Source organism: Sarcophilus harrisii, chromosome 3, assembly GCF_902635505.1.
Source record: "Sarcophilus harrisii chromosome 3, mSarHar1.11, whole genome shotgun sequence".
NCBI lineage: Eukaryota > Metazoa > Chordata > Mammalia > Dasyuromorphia > Dasyuridae > Sarcophilus > Sarcophilus harrisii.
The window spans coordinates 563,752,237-563,773,900 of NC_045428.1; the positions used below are offsets into that span (position 1 = coordinate 563,752,237).

A 21,664-nucleotide genomic window follows, 5' to 3' on the forward strand; every position below is an offset into this window, starting at 1 on the left:
AACTTCAATAAAAATGCTCGTTGATTTGACTTATAATTTATTAGTTTTGTATGAAACCTCAAAGATGATTTTGTACTTCTCTTTCCCTGCCCCCATTTTCCAGATAAGAAAACTAGGACCACATCAAGGAAGCAAATTCCCTAAGATCACCCAGATAATAGTAACTGCCAGAATTTATGTCCTCTGTATTATATAATGTGCATGAAAATTGGAAGAATAAGAGGAAATTGGGTTATGAAGGCTTTAAATTCCAAATAGAGAATTTTCTATTTGACTCTGGAAGTGATAGGAAGCTTCTGGAGTTTACTGAATGAGGGAGATTGGGGGGGGGGGGGTGTGACATGATAAACTTTGCTCTTTAGGAAGATCACTTTGATAAATGACTCTCTCTACTATACTTCTTAACCAATATTTATTGAATAATAATAATATTTACATAGTACTTAGTATATGCCAGGCATATAACTGCTAAGTGCTTTACAATTTTCATCTGGTTTGAGTCTCACAACAAACTTGGGAAGTAGGTGGTATTATTATCCCCCTATTACATTTGAGGGAACTGAGGGACAAAGAATTCAAGTGACTTTCCCATCAAATGGCAATTACAATGTCACAGTGTCTAAGGTTGGACTTGAACTCAAGTTTTCCTGACTCGAGTTTCGGTTTATCCATTGTGTCACCTAGCTACCTGTTGAATGACTCCCTCATGTTTCATCATGGAAAGAATACTAGACTAAATAATAGTCAGAAGACTTGGGTGCAGATCCTTATTCTGCAAAATTTAGCAGCCTTGGGCCAGATACACCCTCAATTCCAGTTCTTCACTTTCTAATATATAAAGCAGAGATCTGGTGAGATGTTTTCTAATTTTATATATGTGTGTGTGTGTGTGTGTGTGTGTGTGTGTGTGTACGTATATGTATATATATATATATATTTTATTGCAAAGCAAATGGGGCTAAGTGACTTGCCCAGGATCACACAATTAGTAACTGTCTAAGATCAGATATGAACTCATGAATCTGAGTCTTTCTGATTCGGAGTCTGGTGATCTATCCATGATGGTGCTCCCTAAGTGCCCTTTCTAAACTATCTGATTCCATACCAGAGAGAAAGAACAGAGTTCAGAGAGCACTGAGTTTTCAATGGGGAAAACACGCAGTAAGTACATCACTTTTTGGCTTCAGCTAATCTTGAGCAAATTGTCACAGGCCAAGAGCTCAGAAACTTTGATTCAGGGATCAAGAGAATAAGTTATACATTTACCAGGCAGGTAGGTTGGAGTTGGTCTTTTAAATCACCTCTTTGGAATTTAGGACATATTTTCCCAAAGAAAAATTTGGGCTAACCTGATTCAATTCCCAGGCTAGCTCACAAAATCCTTCCTCAGTCATTTTTTAATTATTGCCCTTTTTGAGATTTTCTTGGCAGAGCTACTGGAGTATTTGGCCATTTCCTTCTCCAATTCATTGGACAGATGAGGAAACTGAGGCAAACAGAATGGGGTGACTTGCTCAGGGTCACAAAGCTACTAAGTGTCTGAGGCTGGATTTGAACTCAGGAAGATGAGCCTTCCTCTCCATCCACTGTGCTGCAGACCACACCTGAACACATTACATGATGGTAAAGTGATCATTCAACTATGAGGTTCCAGGTATAGCTAGACTTGGGTTTATATCACTTAAAGATTCACCCAGAATTCTCTTCATGGAAGGCCTCTGAAGTAGGATGGCTTTCAATGCTTCGATGAATCTGGATTTTCTCTCTTTGGCCCTTCCCTCCCATCTAACCTACCTCCAGGACCACCCCTGAGTCATGGGGAAAAGACCTAAACATGTCACAAAGAGGTAGGAAGTGTCCTTGTGTTGCAGATGGGAAAACTGAGGCTCAGAAAAGTGAAGGGAGCTAACCCCACACATCACACAGCCAGTAAGCAGCACAGCTGGGGATTCAGGTCCTTTGCTCTGGGTCCTAATCCTTTTCCCCTATACCTTGAGGCTCACTGGATCCTATCTCTGGGATGGCTCAGCAGGAAGCTGACTGCTCCCTATTGAGACATTGGGTTGTCAATTTTTAAACTTTTTTCATTTTAATTCTGGTAGGCCTGCCCATCTCCTCTAGAGTTGGGGTGCCCTTGCAGAGTCTTATCTGCCGAAAGAAAGGGGGTGTTAATTAGCAAGTGTCTTTGCCACATAGATATAAAATCCTCACCAAAGGAGCCCCTTCTAACTATTCTTTCTGAGACAACAAAAAGGGACTTTAGAGGTCATTTAGCCTAATCCTCTCATTTTACACTTGAGGGACTCAGAAAGGGAACCATTTCTCCCCACTCTGCTCTGCTGGTCACAACTGGAGTAACAGTGAATTCTGAGAACTCCTGGTACTTGAGTTCTCTGGAATATTTCCAGGGGTTAGTCAATCTATAAGGGCCTACTTATATATATACTCACATATCACACACACACACATATATAAATATGTATATATACACACATATACTTATTTATAAATATATATATATACTTATTTATAAGTATATAATTGCATATTCATGTATAAGTGAATTTATATGTATAAGTACTTATTATATTAAGCATATAATTATATATGCTTAATTATTAAGCATTTACCAGGTGCTACATGCTGAATATGCAAAGAAAGGTTAAAAAAAAAACACTCCCTTTTCTCAGGAAGTTCACATTTTAATGAGGAAGGCAGCATGCAAACCATTAGATAAAGAAGCTCTATTCAAAATAAATTAGAAGGAATCAATAGAGGAGAGATATCAGAATTAAGGGGATTAGAAAAGGTTTCCTATAGAAGATGTGATTTTAGGTGGCACTGGAAGGAAGGTCAGGAGTGTTCCAGGAATGGGGTGAAATGTCAGAGCAGAGAGCTAGAATGTTCTGTTCAGGAACTGGCCTTGAGGCCCTTGCCATGAATCCAAGAATGCCTGGAAAGGTAGGAGACAGTGGGGCTATTATGAAGCAGATTTTCTATCTGATCCTGGGGATTACAGGGAGCCACTTGGAGCTTATTGAAAAAAGGATTGACTTGTGCTTTAGGAAGATCATTTTGACCACTGAGGAGAGGCTAGATTGGAGTAGGGAGAGACTTAAGCAGGCAGAGCCCAGCAGGTAATGCAGTAGTCCTGGTATGAGATAATGAGGACCTGCCACCAGGGTGGTAAGTGTCAGAGAAAAGAAGGTCACCATAAAAAACGCTATAAAAATAATATTGACCAAATTTTTTTTAATAAGAAAAATTCTGTCAATAAAAAGTTATAATAAATAAATAAATAAAATTCAAAAATAAAAAAAATAAAAATATTGACATGACTTACCAATAACTATAATGGTGGGGGAGGGGGAAGGAAGAGTAAGGAATCTAGAATATAACCTTCACAGAAATAGGGAAGTTAGAAAGGAAGGAGAATTGGGGGAGGGGGATAATAATAGGAATTATTTATATGTTGTACATTGTTGCACATATATGGCCTATATTAAGTTACTTACTATCAGGACCAGTACTGAAGTCAGGAGGACTGAGTTTAAATCTGGTCTAAAGACACTTAACAGTTCCTAGCTATGTGACCCTGGGCAAATCACTTGACCCCAGTTGCCTCAACCAAAAAAAAATTGCTTCCTATCTTAAGTGGGGAGGGGGGAGGGAGAAAAATTGGAACTCAAAATTTTATATAAAAAATAAATATGTTGGGGCAGCTAGGTGGTGCAGTGGATAGAGCACCAGCCCTGAAGTCAGGAGAACCTGAGTTCAAATGTGATCTCAGACACTTAACACTTCCTAGCTGTGTGACCCTGGGCAAGTCACTTAACCCCAATTGCCTCAACCAAAAAAAATTATATATATATATATATATATATATATGTTTAACCTATATCAGATTGTTTGCTGTCTTGGGGAGGGAGAGTGAGAAAAATTTGGTACATAAGATTTTGCAAAGATGAATGTTGAAAACTATTTTTGTATGTTTTTGAAAAAATAAAATATTAAAAATAAATGTTAGAAACTCTTTATATGAAGTTGGAAAAAATAAAATATCATCTTTTGGGGAAATAGCCATCATTTATATAGTACTTGAAATTTTACACAATATTTTTTTAAAATAATAGTTTTTTTATTTTCAAAATACATGCGAAGATAGTTTTCAACATTCACTCCTGCAAAATCTTGTGTTCCTAATTTTTTTCCTTCCTTTCCCCTACCCTCTCCCTAGGCAGCAAGTAATCCAGTATAGGTTAAACATGTTTTACACAATATTTTTAAAATAGTATATCATTTCATCCTTACAACAGTCCTGGGAAATAGGAGTTACTACTATCAAGAAGCCCTGGCTTCAAATCTCCCCTTCAAATTTTGTTTGATAGTTTCAATTATATGACCCTCTTTGTGATCCTGTTTGGGATTTACTGTAGTGGTTTGCCGTTTCCTTCTCCAGCTCATTTTACAGATGAGGAAACTGAGAAAAGAGGCTTAAGTGACTTGACCAGGGTCACACAGCTAGTAAGTGTCTGAGGCAGGATTTGAACTCAGAGACGAGCGTTCCTGACTTTGAGCGGTCCACACTAGGCCATCTAGTTGTCTCCTCCTTCAGCTATCTCTCAGCCTCAGTTTCCTCACTTGAAAAATGGTCATAACATCTCTAATATCTGTCTCAGAGTCGTGAGATTCAAATGAGATAATCCGTAAAGAATCTTGCAAACATTAAAAATGCTCTGTAAATAATATTTACTCTGTCAATAAAAAGTTTTTTAATTAAAAAAAAAGAAAAAAATATTTACTATTATTCTTCTCTTCAGAATGTCTCGAGAGGATCAGAAGTATGGTTAGTTCCATACTTTAGTTCCATAAAGGGACTTTGGAGAGCATTTAACTTAATCCTCTCGTTTTACTCGTGAGGGACTCATACAGGAACCAGTCCCCCACTCTGCCGGTGAAAACTGGAGCAACAATGAATTCGGAGAGCTCCTGGTCCCGTCACGGATGCCCTCGGAAGCCCCAAATCCTCCAGCTAAGGATTAATTCTCCCAGGAAGGAAAACCTCCCCCCCCCCCATATTCCCCCCACCCCAGTAATCCCCTGCGTGCAGATATGATGGAGACCTGGGCCCCGTCGAGCATGACAAAGTCTCCCAGCTCTGGGTTACTGATTAATGATGAATTAAAACAACAACAACAACAACATAGGACCGTAAGCTGGTAGCAGTAGCCGCACCGCATGAGTTGGAAGCAAAAGACTGAGACACGTGATAAGGAAAAGCGGCGGATAAAAAGCCCTGCCCAACTTTATCCAAGTGCTCCGAAGCCAAGTTGCTGCAGTCGGCGCCGCATCTGGAATGGAAGAGCTCCAAGGCAGACTTTTAAAGGGAGCAGCGACGGGCTTGCCGGACCTGACGGCATCCCCGGGAGTCTGTGCCCAAGCCCCGGAGCAGACGGCGACGTCCCAAGCTAAAGCCCTGGGCGCGTACCCGGTGGAAGTGGAGGAGATGAAGTCCCCCCACTCCGCTGCTGGAGACCCGGAGGATCCGAGATCCCCCCACCCGGCTGCTGGAGACCCGGAGGATCCGAGATCCCCCCACCCGGCTGTTGGAGACCCGGAGGATCCGAGATCCCCCCACCCGGCTGCTGGAGACCCGGAGGAGCCGAGATCCGCCCCCTCCGCTGCTGGAGACCCGGAGGAGCCGAGATCCCCCCACCCGGCTGTTGGAGACCCGGAGGAGCCGAGATCCCCCCACCCGGCTGTTGGAGACCCGGAGGATCCGAGATCCCCCCACCCGGCTGCTGGAGACCCGGAGGAGCCGAGATCCGCCCCCTCCGCTGCTGGAGACCCGGAGGAGCCGAGATCCCCCCACCCGGCTGTTTGGAGACCCGGAGGAGCCGAGATCCCCCCCCTCCGCTGCTGGAGACCCGGAGGAGCCGAGATCCCCCCACCCGGCTGCTGGAGACCCGGAGGAGCCGAGATCCGCCCCCCTCCGCTGCTGGAGACCCGAAGGAGCCGAGATCCGCCCCCTCCGCTGATGGAGACCTGGAGTGTCTGATCTGCTGTCACCGCTACCGCTGTGAGCGGCCGCCCAAAGTGCTGACCTGCCAGCACACCTTCTGCGCCGTGTGCCTGAAGCTCCTCCTGACGGTCCGCGAGGACTCGTGGAGCGTCGTCTGCCCCCTGTGCCGCGCGGCCACCTCCGTGCCGGGGGGGCTGATCTGCAACCTCCGGGACCAGGTGGAGATCGTGGAGAGGCTGAGGAGGCTCGGTCCGGAAGTCCAGCTCTCTCCCCAATACCTGGCCCGGCCCGCGGGAGGAGAGGGGCCCGGCGCGGGGGGCGAGACTGGCGAGGACTCGGAGAGTGTCAACCGGGTGGCCGCCCGGAGGCTGGTCGTCCACCTGCTGCTGCTGGGGCTTCTCATCTTCCTCATCCTCCCTTTCGTCTACCCCAGCATTTTCGGCTGGCTCCTGGTCTCCTTCATGTGTACGGCTCTGTTTCTCTCCTCCGTGTTCTGCTGCCTCCCGGGCGGCAGCTGCTGCTGTAGCCCTGCCAAACCCCTCCTCCCGGGGCAGCAGAAACACAGCCATGTGGCTTCCATTGCCTGACGGCTCCCAAGAGAAGGCTCCTTCCAGCCAGAGACTTCTGTGTCTCCCAAGGAATAAGAAGCAGTGGGGGTCCTCTCCGAGACAAGGGAGTCCCGTTTGCCTCCCGCCGGAAGCAAATATTCCTCTGCCTTAGGGGATCCAAACACTGGAAGGGGGTCTGGTTCCATGGGGGGGTGTTTGGACCCAACAGCTTTTGTTTACCCACACCGGCTGACTGCCAGTCCCCGACCTTCTCGGTGGAGATGGGAACCAATGGGTGATGGGAAGAGTACCCTAGGAGTATTGCTGTATTTATTTTTTACCTTGAACTGGAACAATGATAACTGGGTGGGTTTTTCATTCTGTATTTATAAAATGAAAGGGTTGGACCTCCACCAATTCTGACAAACTTTGTTCTGATAGTCTTCATTCTAGGGTCCCTTCCAATGATAACAATCTGTGTTTTAAGACTTCTAGTCTAATGTTCCATGTTCTAAGACCCTTCCAACTCTCATGTTCTATGTTCTAAGGTCCTTCCCAGCTCACTCTTATATTTTCTATCCTTTGGAGATCTACTCTCTGAGGTCCCTTAGAGTTCTGACAACCTATGAATCTATAGTTCTGTGAGTCTTATCCAGAGAAGAACTGATTCATGTGTTTCCTGGTATTTGGATCCCCATTTAAACTTTGTCATAAAGATAAGAAAAACCATAAAAACAACAGTACTTACCGCCAACCTCGCCCCTTTCCATTGACGGTTTATCTGGAAAGTTTATGTTTAATGTGTTTCATCTTGGGTGAAGGCCATTGTCAGATGAAGGTTCTTAGACCCCTCTATTGCACAAGCCTATTGGTTGATGCCTTCTTTGTAAGTTGACTGATTTCTCTGAGTAGATTGATGGTCAAAATTATCTTATGTGTCTATATTTATTCAAAAAGAGACCTTTGGAACCATTTTTTAGCAAATAGCCTCCTCCAAAAAAAAAGAACCCACCCTTTTGTCCACCCAAAAAAACCCCCCAAACCTTAGATGGTCCAAATATGCCCTCAGTACAATGGGTTTGCTGGACATGTTGGATAATGGGGCTCTCCAGAATGTTTCAGGAACTTTTTTTTCTTATCACCTCCAACTCAGAGTAGCTCATGAAGGGTCAGGATGTGTTGGAAAACTCTAAGCCAACTTAACGGTGTCTTTAGGTCTTTGATGTTTTGGGTCTCTGGGGAACATGGAGAATGAGGAAGATAAGATTTTTGACATTTAACCATTGATTCCTCTTGGGAAGAAATGCAAGGCAGTTACTAGGGCTAGATGAATCTCCTACCTGTTCCCAAGATAAAATAATTCTTTATTCCTGTTAAAATGAGAAACTTGAACCAGAGGAATCATAAGGTCTTTTCCAGTTCTAACATCCTCTATTTTAAGGACCTTCCCAGTTCTAACCTGTTTGTAAAGGTCTCTTCCAGCTCTGACATTCTGTTCTAAGGACCCTCCCAACTCCGACATCCCATGTTCTAAGGCCCTCCCAGCTCTGACATCCCATGTTCTAAGGCCCTCCTAGCTCTGACATCCTGTGCTCTGTGCTTCTATGATTTCCAGCAGGAACACAACTGAGTCTTCTAGAAAAACTCAGGACTTGGAGAAACAGAATGGTGACTTCAGACCTGCACACAGTTGATTGTACTATCCCTGGACCAAATCTATAAATTTGGAGTTCCATGTGCCTTGATGATTACCATCCTTTATGCTATCAGTTGATATTTGTAGACTAAGGTCCCATGGGAGCTCAGCACTGTGCTAGGCCAGTGGGTGCTGTGGGTGCTCCTCTAGAGCATCTTGGGGGGGAGAACTAAGAATGTGCCTCGTTCAAAAAACAAATGAACAAATCAATTTTCTCAGAATGCTGAGGATGTGGTATTTGTAAAAAAAAAAAAAAAATTTCACTATGATATCCTTTAAAAATTATATATTATGTACATAATTTTATATGTGGAAACATATTTACATAAAATACATTCTGTGTGTGTGTGTCTGTGTATCTGTGTGTCTGTGTATTTCCAATTACCTTTTCCAGCTCTGAAGTCAGAGCACTTGTGCCTTGGACTCTCTCATCACTTTGGATGCTCACCATTGGCAATGCCTTGGAAGAAAAACAAGCAGGAAAAAAAAAAAAAAAAAAAAAGCTGTGTAGAGTAGAAAAGGTATTAGCCCCCCCACCCCAGCAGCTGGGCTTCAGATCCAGCTCTGCCACAAACTCACTGTTGGAGCTTTGGCAGGTCACTTCCTTCTCTGATTGCTTTATCTGTAAAAATTGCTGGGGGGTTGAGGGGAGGAAGGAAAGTGAGATTAGACTCATTAGATAAATAATCTCTAGGGCCTTTTACTGTACATAGAGCACTGAGCCTAAAGTCAGGAGGATTATCTCAAATATTTATTAGTTATGTGACAAGGCAAGCCACTTGACTTCTGCTTTCCTCAATTTCTTCATCTGTAAAATGGGAAGCATAGTAATACCTACCTCACAGGGTTGTGGTGAGAATTAAATGAGATAATAATTGAAAAAGAACTTGGGATAGTACCTGGTATGTAGTAGGTGCTTAATAAATGCTTGTTCCCTTTCCCTTCATTATTGAGTCAATGTATATATTTAACTATCAGGTGAATCTAAGGACATATTTTTTAAAATAGGTGTTTGAGGTTTGTCTCTGTGAAACTTATGTGAACAAACCATTATCAGCTTATTGGCTTCTTGGGGCCAATGTGCTTTTTTGAGGAGGAAGAGGAGACATTCTGGGTTCTAAGAACTTTCCTAGTTCTCATGTTCAATATTCTATGCTTTTAGAGTTAACATTCTATGTTCAAAGTTCTCAACTCAGCTTTGAAATCCTATTTCTGGGTGTTTCCCAGTTCTGATACTTTGATTTTGTGAGAACTTGATGATCTGAGAGTCCCTTTAAGCTTTAGAGATGAGATTCTATTCTTGACAATTTTGAGATCTCAGGCTTCAGAAGATTTCTCTAAGAGAACTCTGCCAGGAAGAATCTCTCCTTTCTCCCACAATTGCTATATTGCTATAACCTATACTACATTTACCAGACCCAGACTCCAAGGCTCTAAATCAGGATGAGATGCCTTTACCCAGGCACACACCAGGAATAGGAATATTAATAATAGGTTCTGAAATGCAGAAAGACAACTTGTTCCCAGATGCTGGTTAACTTCCTCCATGTCCACCACCAATCTCATTTACTTTATAAAATTATTCATTAGTCATGGGAAAACTTTAGACCTAAATTTGGATCCTTGCTGGAAAGGACCTCAGAGGCTGGCTATCCAGTACAGACATTAGAGACCCAAGCCCCAGAAAAGCAAAGTGATTTGCCAGAATTTCCACAGGATTAAGTGCCTCTGGCTCCAGAGTCCACACACTTTGCCAGTCTGAAGAGCTGAGTTTGGAGCTTGGCTCTGGTACTTACTACTTTTACTCCTCTTTTGCTCAGTTTCCCAATATGCAAAGTGAAGAGGATAGTGATCTTGAAGATCTCTTGCAGCTCTCAGTCCTTTGATCACCACTTCTGAATCAGCAACAAGTGATCCAATGTGACCGATCACACCATATATCAGAGAGCAATGGGACTAGGGAGTCAAAGAGTTCTAGCTTATGCCCCATGAAATATCCCATACTTAGACTAAACTGCTTCTACAGCAGCCAGGGGGATTTTTTAAAGACTGTACCAGAAACATTTAGTTCTCCCTTTGAGGTAAAACATGCCTGGAGCATTTCGCTGAATGGCAGGGGCCATTCTCACAAAACCTGAGAAGGTGAAACCAGGAAAATAGGTCAGGACAACTCTGTTTATCTTGCTCATCACCTTGTTCCTAAGGTTAATTGAGTATCTTCCCAAGAAAAGTTCAAAGCACCATGACATCAGAGATGTTCCTGACAGATGCTCTTGGGAGGCAGGACAGAAATCATTCTCCCTGCTTTGGACTGAAGGAAGGAAAGTCCAGAAAGGTGTCTGCTTTCCCCCAAAATCAACCAGTGGTGGAGCAGGACCCCAAACTCCCAGCTTTTCAGTAGCTCTTCAGATTGTGGGGCCTCTTTGAGGTAAATACACCACATCTCATGTTACTCTTCTTCCCACCTTCTCCATGTTCACTCTCTAAAGAGGAGGTTGTACTTCCTAACTCTATATTTTTTATCTAGGCTGTTTTCCCCAAATTTGGAAGGCATTTCCTCCTCTGCCAAAGCAGCTGGGCAATTGCTTTGCCTTGTAGAATCTGAGAGATATGATTGACCCAATCATGCAGCAACTTTGGGTCAGAGGCAAGAATTGAAATGATCCCACTCACTCTGCTCTCACTATTCTGTTCTCTCTATTCTCCTCTCACTATACTGTTGCTTGATTATTTTATGATAATTATATTAATAAGAACAACAATAATAATATCATTTTGTAAGAAACCCCAATTTCCATCAGCAGCTCTGCTTGGTTTCTACTCTGGAATATTATGTCCCCAGGTGTTATCTCCCCTCCTTTTCTTTTTTTTTTTATTTATTTTATTTTTAATTCAAGGAACAAAACAAGCATCTCCCTAACACCCTACAATAAAAAGTAGACTCCATGTGAAACTGCAAATCTACCATATATAACTTGCTCTTCCCTCCAAATATACAAGAAGTTAGCATGCAAATTTCTTTTTTTTCCCCTTCCTTCTACCATCTTTTTGTATATTTTTCTTCCATTAAATTATAAACTCCTTCAGAGCAGGAACTATCTTTCTTTTATCTACTACTGTTACTGAGCATTATTAAGAAACCTGTTTTACAAATTATCTAATTTTTATCCTCACAATAATCCCGAGAGGTAGATGCTATTATTATTCCTATTTTACAGTTGAAGGAATTGAGACCGAAAGAGATGTAGTGACTTGCTTAAGTCACATGGCAAATGTCCAAAGTTGGATCAGGACTTTCCTTTAAAAAATAAAAAAAAATATATATATATATATTATTTTCAAAACATATGCATAGATAGTTTTCAGCATTGACTCTTTTTTTATTATAGCTTTTTATTTACAAGATATATGCATGGGTAATTTTTTCAGCATTGAACCTTGCAAAACCTTCTGTACCAACTTTTCCACTCCTTCCCCCTACCTCCTCCCCTAGATGGCAGGTAGACCAAAACATATCAAATATATTAAAGTATATATTAAATACAATATACGTATACACATCCATACAGTTATTTCAGCACTGATTTTTGCAAAACCTTGTGTTCCAAATGTTCTCCCTCCCTTTCCCCTACCCTCTGCTCTAGACAGCAATTAATCCAAAATAGATTAGCCATGTGCAATTCTTCTATACATATTTCCACAATTATCATGCTGCACAAGAAAAGGCAGATTAAAAAGGAAAGAAAATGATAAAAAAAAAGTAAGCAAACAAAAAAAGCTGAAAATACTATGTTGTGATCCACACTTAACAGCCACAGTCCTCCTTTTGGATATAGATAACTCTCCATCATAAGCCTATTGGAACTGGCCTGAATCACTTCGTTGTTGAAAAGAGCCACATCTGGCAGCCCTTTTTGTAGTGGCTAAAAACTGGAAACTGAATGGATGTCCATCAGTTGGAGAATGGCTGAATAAATTGTGGTATATGAATATTATGGAATATTACTGTTCTGTAAGAAATGACCAACAGGATAATTTCAGAAAGGCCTGGAGAGACTTACACGAACTGATGCTGAGTGAAATGAGCAGGACCAGGAGATCATTATATACTTCAACAACAATACTATATGATGGCCAGTTCTGATGGATCTGGCCATCCTCAGCAACGAGATCAACCAAATCATTCTCAATGGAGCAGTAATGAACTGAACCAGCTATGCCCAGAAAAAGAACTCTGGGAGATGACTAAAAACCATTACATTGAATTCCCAATCCCTATATTTATGCCCACCTGCATTTTTGATTTCCTTCACAAGCTAATTGTACAATATTTCAGAGTCTGATTCTTTTTCTACAGCAAAATAACGTTTTGGTCATGTATACTTATTGTGTATCTAATTTATATTTTAATATATTTAACATCTACTGGTCATCCTGCCATCTAGGGGAGGGGGTGGGGGGGTAAGAGGTGAAAAATTGGAACAAGAGGTTTGGCAATTGTTAATGCTGTAAAGTTACCCATGCATATATCCTGTAAATAAAAGGCTATTAAATAAAAAAATAAAAAAAAGAATGCAGATCTCAAACAGCAACATCTTCTAGACCTATTTGAAGGATTCCCAAAGGGCCAAAGGTGCATGCTATGAATAAAGTTCTAGCAAAAAAAAAAAAAAGAAAGAAAGAAAAGAGCCACATCTGTCAGAACTGATCATCATATAATCTTGTTTTATGTGTATTATGATCTCCTGGTTCTACTCACTTCACTCAGCATCAGTTGATGTAAGTCTCTCCAGGTCTTTCTAAAATCATCTCGGGACTTTCTTGTACAGTATTTGGCTTTTACTCACCACCCCTCACTTGTATCTCCCAAGAGTAAGATAAACTGCTTGAGAATAGGGATTATTTCGTTTTAATTTGGTCTTTGTTTTCATTTCCTCTACTGTCTTGCTTGTATTTTTATCCTCAGTGCTTAACACAGTTCCAGATACAAAGTAAACTTACCATTCATTTATTCATTCTCTGTGTTCAATCATATATTATGATCCTATTTGGGGCTTTCTTGTCAAAGATACTGGGGTGGTTTATCATTTCTTTCTCCAGCTCATTTTACAAATGAGGAAACTGAGGTAAATAGGGTTAAGTAACTTGCCCAGAGTCACCCAACTATGAATGTCTGAGGCCACAGATGAACTCAAGAGGAGTCTTCCTGACTCCAGGCCCAGTGCTCTAAGCACTATGGCCTCCTCGCTGTCCCTCATTCCCAGTAGCAAGGACTTAAATACATGTTTGTTAAACTAAAATTAGTGATGTCATAGAAAAGAGTCAGGAAGCCTGAGTGCTAGATTTAACTGTACCTTCAGCTGTATGGTCTTGGATAAGTCAATTGCTTTCTCTAAATCAATTATAAAATAAGAGGGGTGGACCAACTTTCTAAAATCTCTTCCAACTTTAGCATTCTGTGTTTTATGTTCCTCCCTATTTTGATGTTTTCCATCCATGGATTTAGACAAAACCGTAAAGCAGATGAGATTTTCCTTCTCTCTCAGCATCCCAGGTCACCAGACACCCAACGCAGGTGCTCCTTGCTCATGCAGGGAGGACATGTCTCTACCATCCTCCCTCCACTGAACCTTGTGCAGCTCATGGCCCAACACGTCCCAGGGATTTCACTGGATTCAGGGCTTTGAACTTTCAGCTCACCCCACCTCCTCCAGAAAACCAGCCCAACCTCGGAGAGGGCCTGACTAAGGAACAGAATGTTCAGGTCAGCTCTGCTCCCCTCAGGTGAGGTGGGAACTTCACCCCTCCTCTGGGTCCTGCCAAAAATACCAACAACTGCTGATTAATCTAGACCTCCCCTTTTAGAGATCATTCAGATAGCTTCTGGGATGTGTATTAATGATCAAGAAATAACTTGCAAAGGAATTAATTGTGAAAACAAGATGGAAGGAGGAAGTTGGAGTATTTAATCTATTAAGAGGAACAAGCTGTTTCCAAGCCCTTGAACAGCACCCAATTGTACACTAAGAAATGACTTATTTTTCTACTCCTTAAAGCAGGTCACAGAAGACCCCATACTCAACAAAACTTTACTTGTCTAATTCCAGTCATCTCATATATTAAAAGTATACCTTAAAGATACCTCTAGATATTGTAACTGTACCTGTTGCTGGATCTGCAACCAAAAGCTCTGTTCTGGATCCTTTTCTCTTCTCCCTCTATCCTATTTCCCTTGGTGATCTCATTAGTTTCTGTACTGGCAATTCTTGAATCAACCTCTCCTGTCCTAACCTCTCTGCGGATCTCCTATCTTGCAACTCCAACTAAATATCCTTCAGACATCTCAAACTGGACTCCTGGATGTCTAGCAGTCATCTTAAACTCAACATGTCCAAAAGTGAACTTGCGCTATTTCCCCTAAACCCTCCCTCTTCCTACATTACCCATTACTGTTAAGTGCATTACCATCCCCTCCTAATCCCCCAGGTTTGAAACCCAGGTGCCATCCTCAATTCTCACTTCCCTTCCTCCCCAATTTCCCCATCATGTATGGCAGGGCTTCTTCAACTTTTTCCACTTACATTCCCTTTTCCCCAAATATATAGTATATAAAAGAGGTACACAAATCAAACATTTTCTGATAATAGATCATAATTTCATGACTCCCACATTTAGTTACAATATTCTATATGAGGTTGAAAACCATAGTTTAAGAAACTGAGATCTAGGACATTTCCTGATAGAAGATACTCTAACAGGGGTCCTCAAACTTTTTAAATAGGGGGCCAGTTCACTGTCCCTCAGACTGTTGGAGGGCGGGACTATAGTAAAAACAAAAACTTTGTTTTGTGGACCTTTAAATAAAGAAACTTCATAGCCCTGGGTGAGGGGGATAAACGTCCTCAGCTGCTGCATCTGGCCCGAGGGACATAGTTTGAGGACCCCTGCTACCAGTTTAAGAGAATTCATATCACATTTAAAGGAGCAGAGACATCTTCATCAAATAGACTTGTGTTCTAGGTCAGAAGCGGTTTCTGGATGAGTACTCCATGGCAGCAAAGAAGAGAGCCAACATGTTTCAAAGGAAAGTTGGCAACTGAGAGTTGAACTGCAAAAAGAACTCCACCAAAAGAGATAGAACATCAAGCTCTTATAGTATTAGAGTTCTGACTTGCCTTGGCCACATGGAGGAAGAAATATGTGTGACTCACTATTGTGTACTCTAGGTTTGTGCCCACTGTTTCCATTGACACTGTAGATATTTGTTAGAATGTGCCCCAGGTTTGGGGAGAGGGAACATTTTGTAGGTTCAATCCTTACTGTGAAATGATGTTGCTAATTATACCTATGACTGCCTGTTAAAAGAGGCTTGCTAGTAGAGCGATCATGAGCAGACATGCTTAAAAGTTTTCAACCAAAAAAATCTAAGGGATGGGAACAAGGCACAAGTAATTATTTCCCTATTTGAAAATGAATTACAAAAAAAAGAAAGAAAGAAAAGAAAAAGAAAATGAATTCCAGTATGTAAATTTATGCATATAGGGAGATTTAAGTTTTACTATTTATAATACTATTACTATTTATTAAGTAGCTGTTTATTATGGATAAAGTCATTATGTTAGGTGCCTGGGGATACCCAGGTAAAATTTAAAACATTCTTACCCTCAGGATGCTTTCATTCTAGGGTGGAGAGAGGTATGACATTTACAAAAGTAAGTAAATAGAAATACTTTTAGGAGGAAGAGAATATTTTATTAACAATTAGGAGGATTAAAGAAAGGCTTTCTCTGACTAAGACACCTAAGCTGGGCATTAAAGAAAGCTCAGAATTCTAAGAAGTAAAGGGGAGAAAGAGTATATTCCAGGTGTATAGGATAACCCAGATAAAGTCACAGATGTGGGAAGCAAAACATAGTGAACCTGGAGAACTGCAAGTCGGCTGGTTTGGCTGGAATGGAGAATGTATAAATATGAGAAAATAATTGAAAGTTAATCAGAAAACAGAGACCTGATGTACTTAGTATGCAAATTAAGGCAAATTTCCTTCCTTCCTTCCTCTCTTCCTTCATTCCTTCCTCCCTTCCTTCCTCTCTCCCTTCCTTTCTCCCTTCCTTTCTTCTTTCCTCCCTTCCTTCCTCCCTTCCTTCCTTCCTTCTTTCCTTCCTTTTTAAAATTTTTTTTATTATAGCTTTTTATTTACAAGATATATGCCTGTGTAATTTTTCAGCATTAACAATTGCAAAACCCTCTGTTCCAACTTTTCCCCTCCTTCCCTCTACCCCTCCTCCAGATGGCAGGTTGATCAATACATGTTAAATATGTTAAAGTATATGTTAAATACAACATATGTATACATATGCATACAGTTATTGTGCTGCACAAGAAAAATAGGATTTAGACATAAGGTAAAAATAACCTGAGAAGGAAATCAAAAATGCAAGCGGACAAAAACAGAGAGAGTGGAAATGCTATGTTATGATACATACTCATTTCCCAGAGTTCTTTCGCTGGGTGTAGCTGATTCTCTTAATTATTGAACAAATGAAAATGATTTGGTTCATCTCATTGAAGAGGATGGCCAGGTCCAACCGAATTCATCATCATATAGTATTGTTGTTGAAGTATATAATGATCTCCTGGTCCTGCTCATTTTACTCAGCATCATTTCGTGTCAGTCTCTCCAGGACTTTCTGAAATCATCCTGTTGGTCATTTCTTACAGAACAATAATATTCCATAACATTCATATATCATAACTTATTCAGCCATTCTCCAGTTGATGGGCATCCCCTGAGTTTCCAGTTTCTGGCCACTACAAAGAGGGCTGCCACAAACATTCTTGCACATGTGAGTCCCTTTCCCTTCTTTAAGATCTCTTTGGGATATAAGCCCAGTAGTAACACTACTCTTCCTTCCTTTTTTTTTTTTTTTTTTTTTTTTTTTTTTTGGATTTGGGTACAATGTGGAAATTTGTTTGTATGACTATACATATTTATAATAGACTTTGTTTTTCCTGCATTCTCAAAGGACAGAGGAGGGAGACAGGGAAGGAGAGAGTTTGGAACAAAATAGAAAAGAATAAGAAAGTCCTTATGCTTTAAAAAAAAAAAAAAAGAAAGAAAGTTATTCAGTTTTTAGACTTAAGGACTTTAAATATCAAGCTGGGGAATTTGTGTTTTGTCTTAGGGACAATAAGGAACCACTGAAGTTTATAAAACAGAGGACTAATAGGATCAGAACTCTGCTTTAGGAATATGACTTAGCACTTTATAGTGACCCTTAGAAGTAGGGAATTAAAGTATTATTGAATTTTACACATGGGAAAACGCTCAGAGGGATTAAACGACTTGTCTGAGTTTCCAAAGCAAGTGTCAACACTTGCTTTGAACTCAGGGCCTTTGATCCCACACCAATGTTCTTTACACTCTACTGACTTCTGGTCGAGTGTAGTAAGCAAGGGCTTCTTAAACTTTTTCCCCTTTCTACTCGTTTTTGCCCAAGAAATTTTTACATGACCTTAGATAATGTAGGTATATAAAATAGGTGTACAAATCAAATATTCACTGATAATAAATGATAGTTTCATGACCCCTATAGTTATGAGACCCCAAATGGGTAGAGAACCACAGTTTAAGAAACTAAGGACTAGATAATCACTTGTTGGGCTTATTATAGAGAGGATTGGGGAAAAGGTTGGACTAGTTGATCTCTTGTGGTCTCTTGGAAAAGAGAGCAATTTCTGATTCCATGATTCTATAATAATTTATCATTCAAACTTTTCACTAATTCTATGATTCTATTAATCTTTATGTGAGCTCTTCTTAACATTCCACATTTTATACTGCATTAATTAAAGGGCCTCAGCCATTTCAAGGCCTCTGAAAAGGAGATAGGGCTGCCCACAGGTTATTGGAAAATGTTAAAATCCTTGTGCTCTCACAGTATTATACAATTTATGGCTGAAAAAGACCTCAGAAATCCTCCAATATAATTTCCCCATTTTATAGATGAGAAAGTCAAAGCCTAGAGATGCCCAGGATTCAAACTGAGCTCCTTTAAAATCTAGCTATTTAAACTGTGGTTCATAATGCTATATGGGGTCTTGTAACTGAATATGAGTATCACAAAATTATGATTTGTTATTAGTAAATGTTTGATTTGTTTTTACCTATTTTATATACTTAACCTGGAGCCGTGTAAAAATTTCTCTGATGAAAAAAGGCTGTAAGTGGGAAAAGTTTAAGAAGCCTTGCTTTAAAAACAAATTGTTCTGGGCTTTCCACTATATGTCTTAGCACAATAAGCTTGTTATATAGTAAGCTCTTTAGTGCTCTTTCATTTAAATGCTTCTCTTTTCTGTAATTAGAGAGTAGGGCAGGGAAAATCCTCATTCATAGCTGTAAAGTCACTCAATATGGTCTATTTCTATTATGGTAGATCCCTGAAAACCTTCTACTTGGCAATATAAGTAACAACAGGCAATAGTAAATTATAAATATGGAGTTGTGAAGTCCTTTGAAAGAAGGTCCCTATACATACATTAAAGGATTTTTAGAAGCACTTTTTTTAGTAAATAAGAACTACAAATCAAATAGATGCCCATCAGTTGGGGAAGAATGACTAAACAAATTGTGTTATCACTGTGCTATAAGAAATGGTGAGTGCTAATACATTGTTGGTGCAACTATGAAGGGATCCATCCATTCTGGAGAGCAATTTGGAACTCTGCTCAAAAAGTTATCAAACTGTCCGTACCCTTTGATCCAGCAGCATTACTACTGGGCTTATATCCCAAAGAGGTCTTAAAGGAGGGAAAGGGACCCACATGTGCAAAAATATTTGTGGTAGCCCTGTTTGTAGTGGCCAGAAACTGGAAATTGAGTGGATGCCCATCAGTTGGAGAATGGTTGAATAAATTGTGGCATATGAATACTATGGAATACTATTGTTCTGTAAGAAATGACCAACAGGATGATTGCAGAAAGGCCTGGAGAGATCTACATCAACTGATACTGAGTGACATGAGCAGAGCCAGGAGATCATTATATACTTCAACAACAATATTATATGATGATCAATTCTGATGTTCATGACTCTCTTCAACAATGAAAGGATTCAAACCAGTTCCAATTGTTCAGTGATGAACAGAGCCAGCTGCATCCAGAGAGAGAACTGTGGGAACTGAGTGTGGACCACAACATAGCATTCTCACTCTTTCTGTTGTTTGATTGCATTTTGTTTTGCTTCTTTTTTTACTAGTTTGATTTGATTCTTCTTGTGCAGCACAATAATTGTATAAATCTATGTATACATTAGATTTAATCTATATTTCTACCATGTTTAACGTATATATGGACTTGCCATCTAGGAGAGGGCATGGAGGAAGGGGGGTATTAGAATACAAGGTTTTACAAGGACTAATGTTGAAGAATTGTCCACGCACATGTTTTGAAAAATAAAAAGCTTTATTAAAACAAAAAAAAGAAAAGAAAAGAAATGATCTGTGTGTGAGGAATACAGAGAAGTATGGGAAGAACTATATGAACTGATGCAAAGTAAAATAAGCTGAACCAAGAAACACAATATACACAGTGACTATAATAATGTAAATGAAAAGAGCCTCTAAAAAACAATAGAAAACAAAAATTGCATAAAGTGGGCTTGAATGAAGACATATGAAGAGATATTCCTTTTATGGAGGTACAAAATTCACAGGTGTCACACACTGCACACGTTTCTAGACTTTTTCAAATTAGCAATCACTTATGCTGATGTTTGTTCCCAAAAAATTATATTTGTCACATAGGATGACACATTGGGAAGTGAAGGAAGAGAGATTCATGGGATACTATGGTAATATAAGAACTAAAAAATATTAATAAATTAAAAAAAATAAAATGAAGGCTGCAAAATGACAAATAATAAGTATATGAAAACACATCTCTACCCCATCCCCTACACCTTTGCAATGGTAAAAAGTCTATTGGTGGAACAATGCATAGATTTTCAGAGCTGGAGGTTGGGGAGGAATAAGGGCTTTCTTCTTTTTCTTTCTTCTTTTTCTTCTTTCTTCTTCTTCATCTTCCTTCTTTCTTCTTCTTCTTCTTCATCTTCCTTCTTCTTCCTTCTTCTTTCTTCTTCTTTCTTTTTCTTCTTCTTCTTCTTTCTTCTTTCTTCTTCTTCTTCTATGCATACCCTTTGATCCAGCAGCATTACTACTGGGCTTATATCCCAAAGAGATCTTGCACATACAGGTCCCTTTCCCTTCTTTAAGATTTTTAAGACAAAATTGCACCTTCACCAATTACTGGACAATTTGCAAATCTTATAGGAATTAGAGGTACACTGAACTTCTAGAGGAGAATCCAAACTTGGCTACTTACATAAGCTGTGTTTTGGGGGTGAATCATTTCCATTCTTTGGTTTTTAGTTTCATAAATACTCTTCATCTTAACAGGTGGGTCAAACCTCCAATTTGAGAAGGGTAGTGGGGGTAAAGGGAATGAGCCTCATTCCAACAGAAGTTGGGAAGAAGGTAGACCATGAGGGAGCACCTCAAACATGGGATCCTGGGTGATGGCCAAGAGCCAACCCAGGAAGACAGGTCACCCCAGTGCAGGTGAGGCTCCTAACTACCATAGGAGCCTAGCCTTGTGTCATTGCCCTAGTTTCAGCACGAATGTTAGCTATTATTATAGCTACCCAATTAATCCTTCCTCTCAACTACACTGCTATATGTCTTTAGGCAAATTACTGAATCTCTCTGAACTTAATTTCTGCTGACTGAGAACAAGTTAATATTTTTAAATTGCCCACAGTTTTTCCAGTGGAAAGTGGAAAAAATTATGATCCCGGCAGGAAGGCTGATCTAGAACATAATGGCAACAACCCCTGAAATCCTAATGGAAAATGAGACAAGGAGGGAAGGCAAGAGATAGCAGAGGGAATGGAAAACTAAAGCTCATCCTTCAAAGGAGAGGATTTTCCAGTGGGCCTCAGGCAAATACAGAGCCAGAAGACAAATGCCAAGTGTTAAGTAGGCCCCAGGAAAAGAAAGCTAGGAACCCAGGCGACAACCCTGCTTTCTGAGTAGGAGGTAACCATATCCAGAGACAGTACTGAGGGTCTGGATAAGGAAGCACTTTCATCAGACACAGGCCCTGGACTGAGGGGAACAATTCTCCAGAGAGAAGATGCCTTTTAAAACCCTAAGAGATAATGAAGAAAGAACATCAGATGGGAAGCTAGGAGACCTAAGTTCTAAAATTCCTAGCTATCACTAGCTGGCAGCAGGACCTCCCTAAAACGGAAATTCTTCTCTTAGCATCTTACCTAACACAGAGAAAGTGCTCAATAAGGACTTGATGGGATTTAAAAGAATGTTCCGAAGCACTAGTGA

General features: G+C 40.4%; 1 protein-coding gene across 1 annotated transcript; it reads left to right on the forward strand.

Moving 5' to 3' along the window:
• Positions 1–5,472: 5,472 nt before the first annotated feature.
• On the forward strand, positions 5,473–8,225 carry RNF186 (ring finger protein 186; the record flags this gene model as incomplete). Its single annotated transcript, XM_012546859.3, has 1 exon — positions 5,473–8,225. A coding segment is annotated over one exon (1,137 nt), but the record flags the coding sequence as incomplete, so codon positions are not given.
• Positions 8,226–21,664: the final 13,439 nt, after the last annotated feature.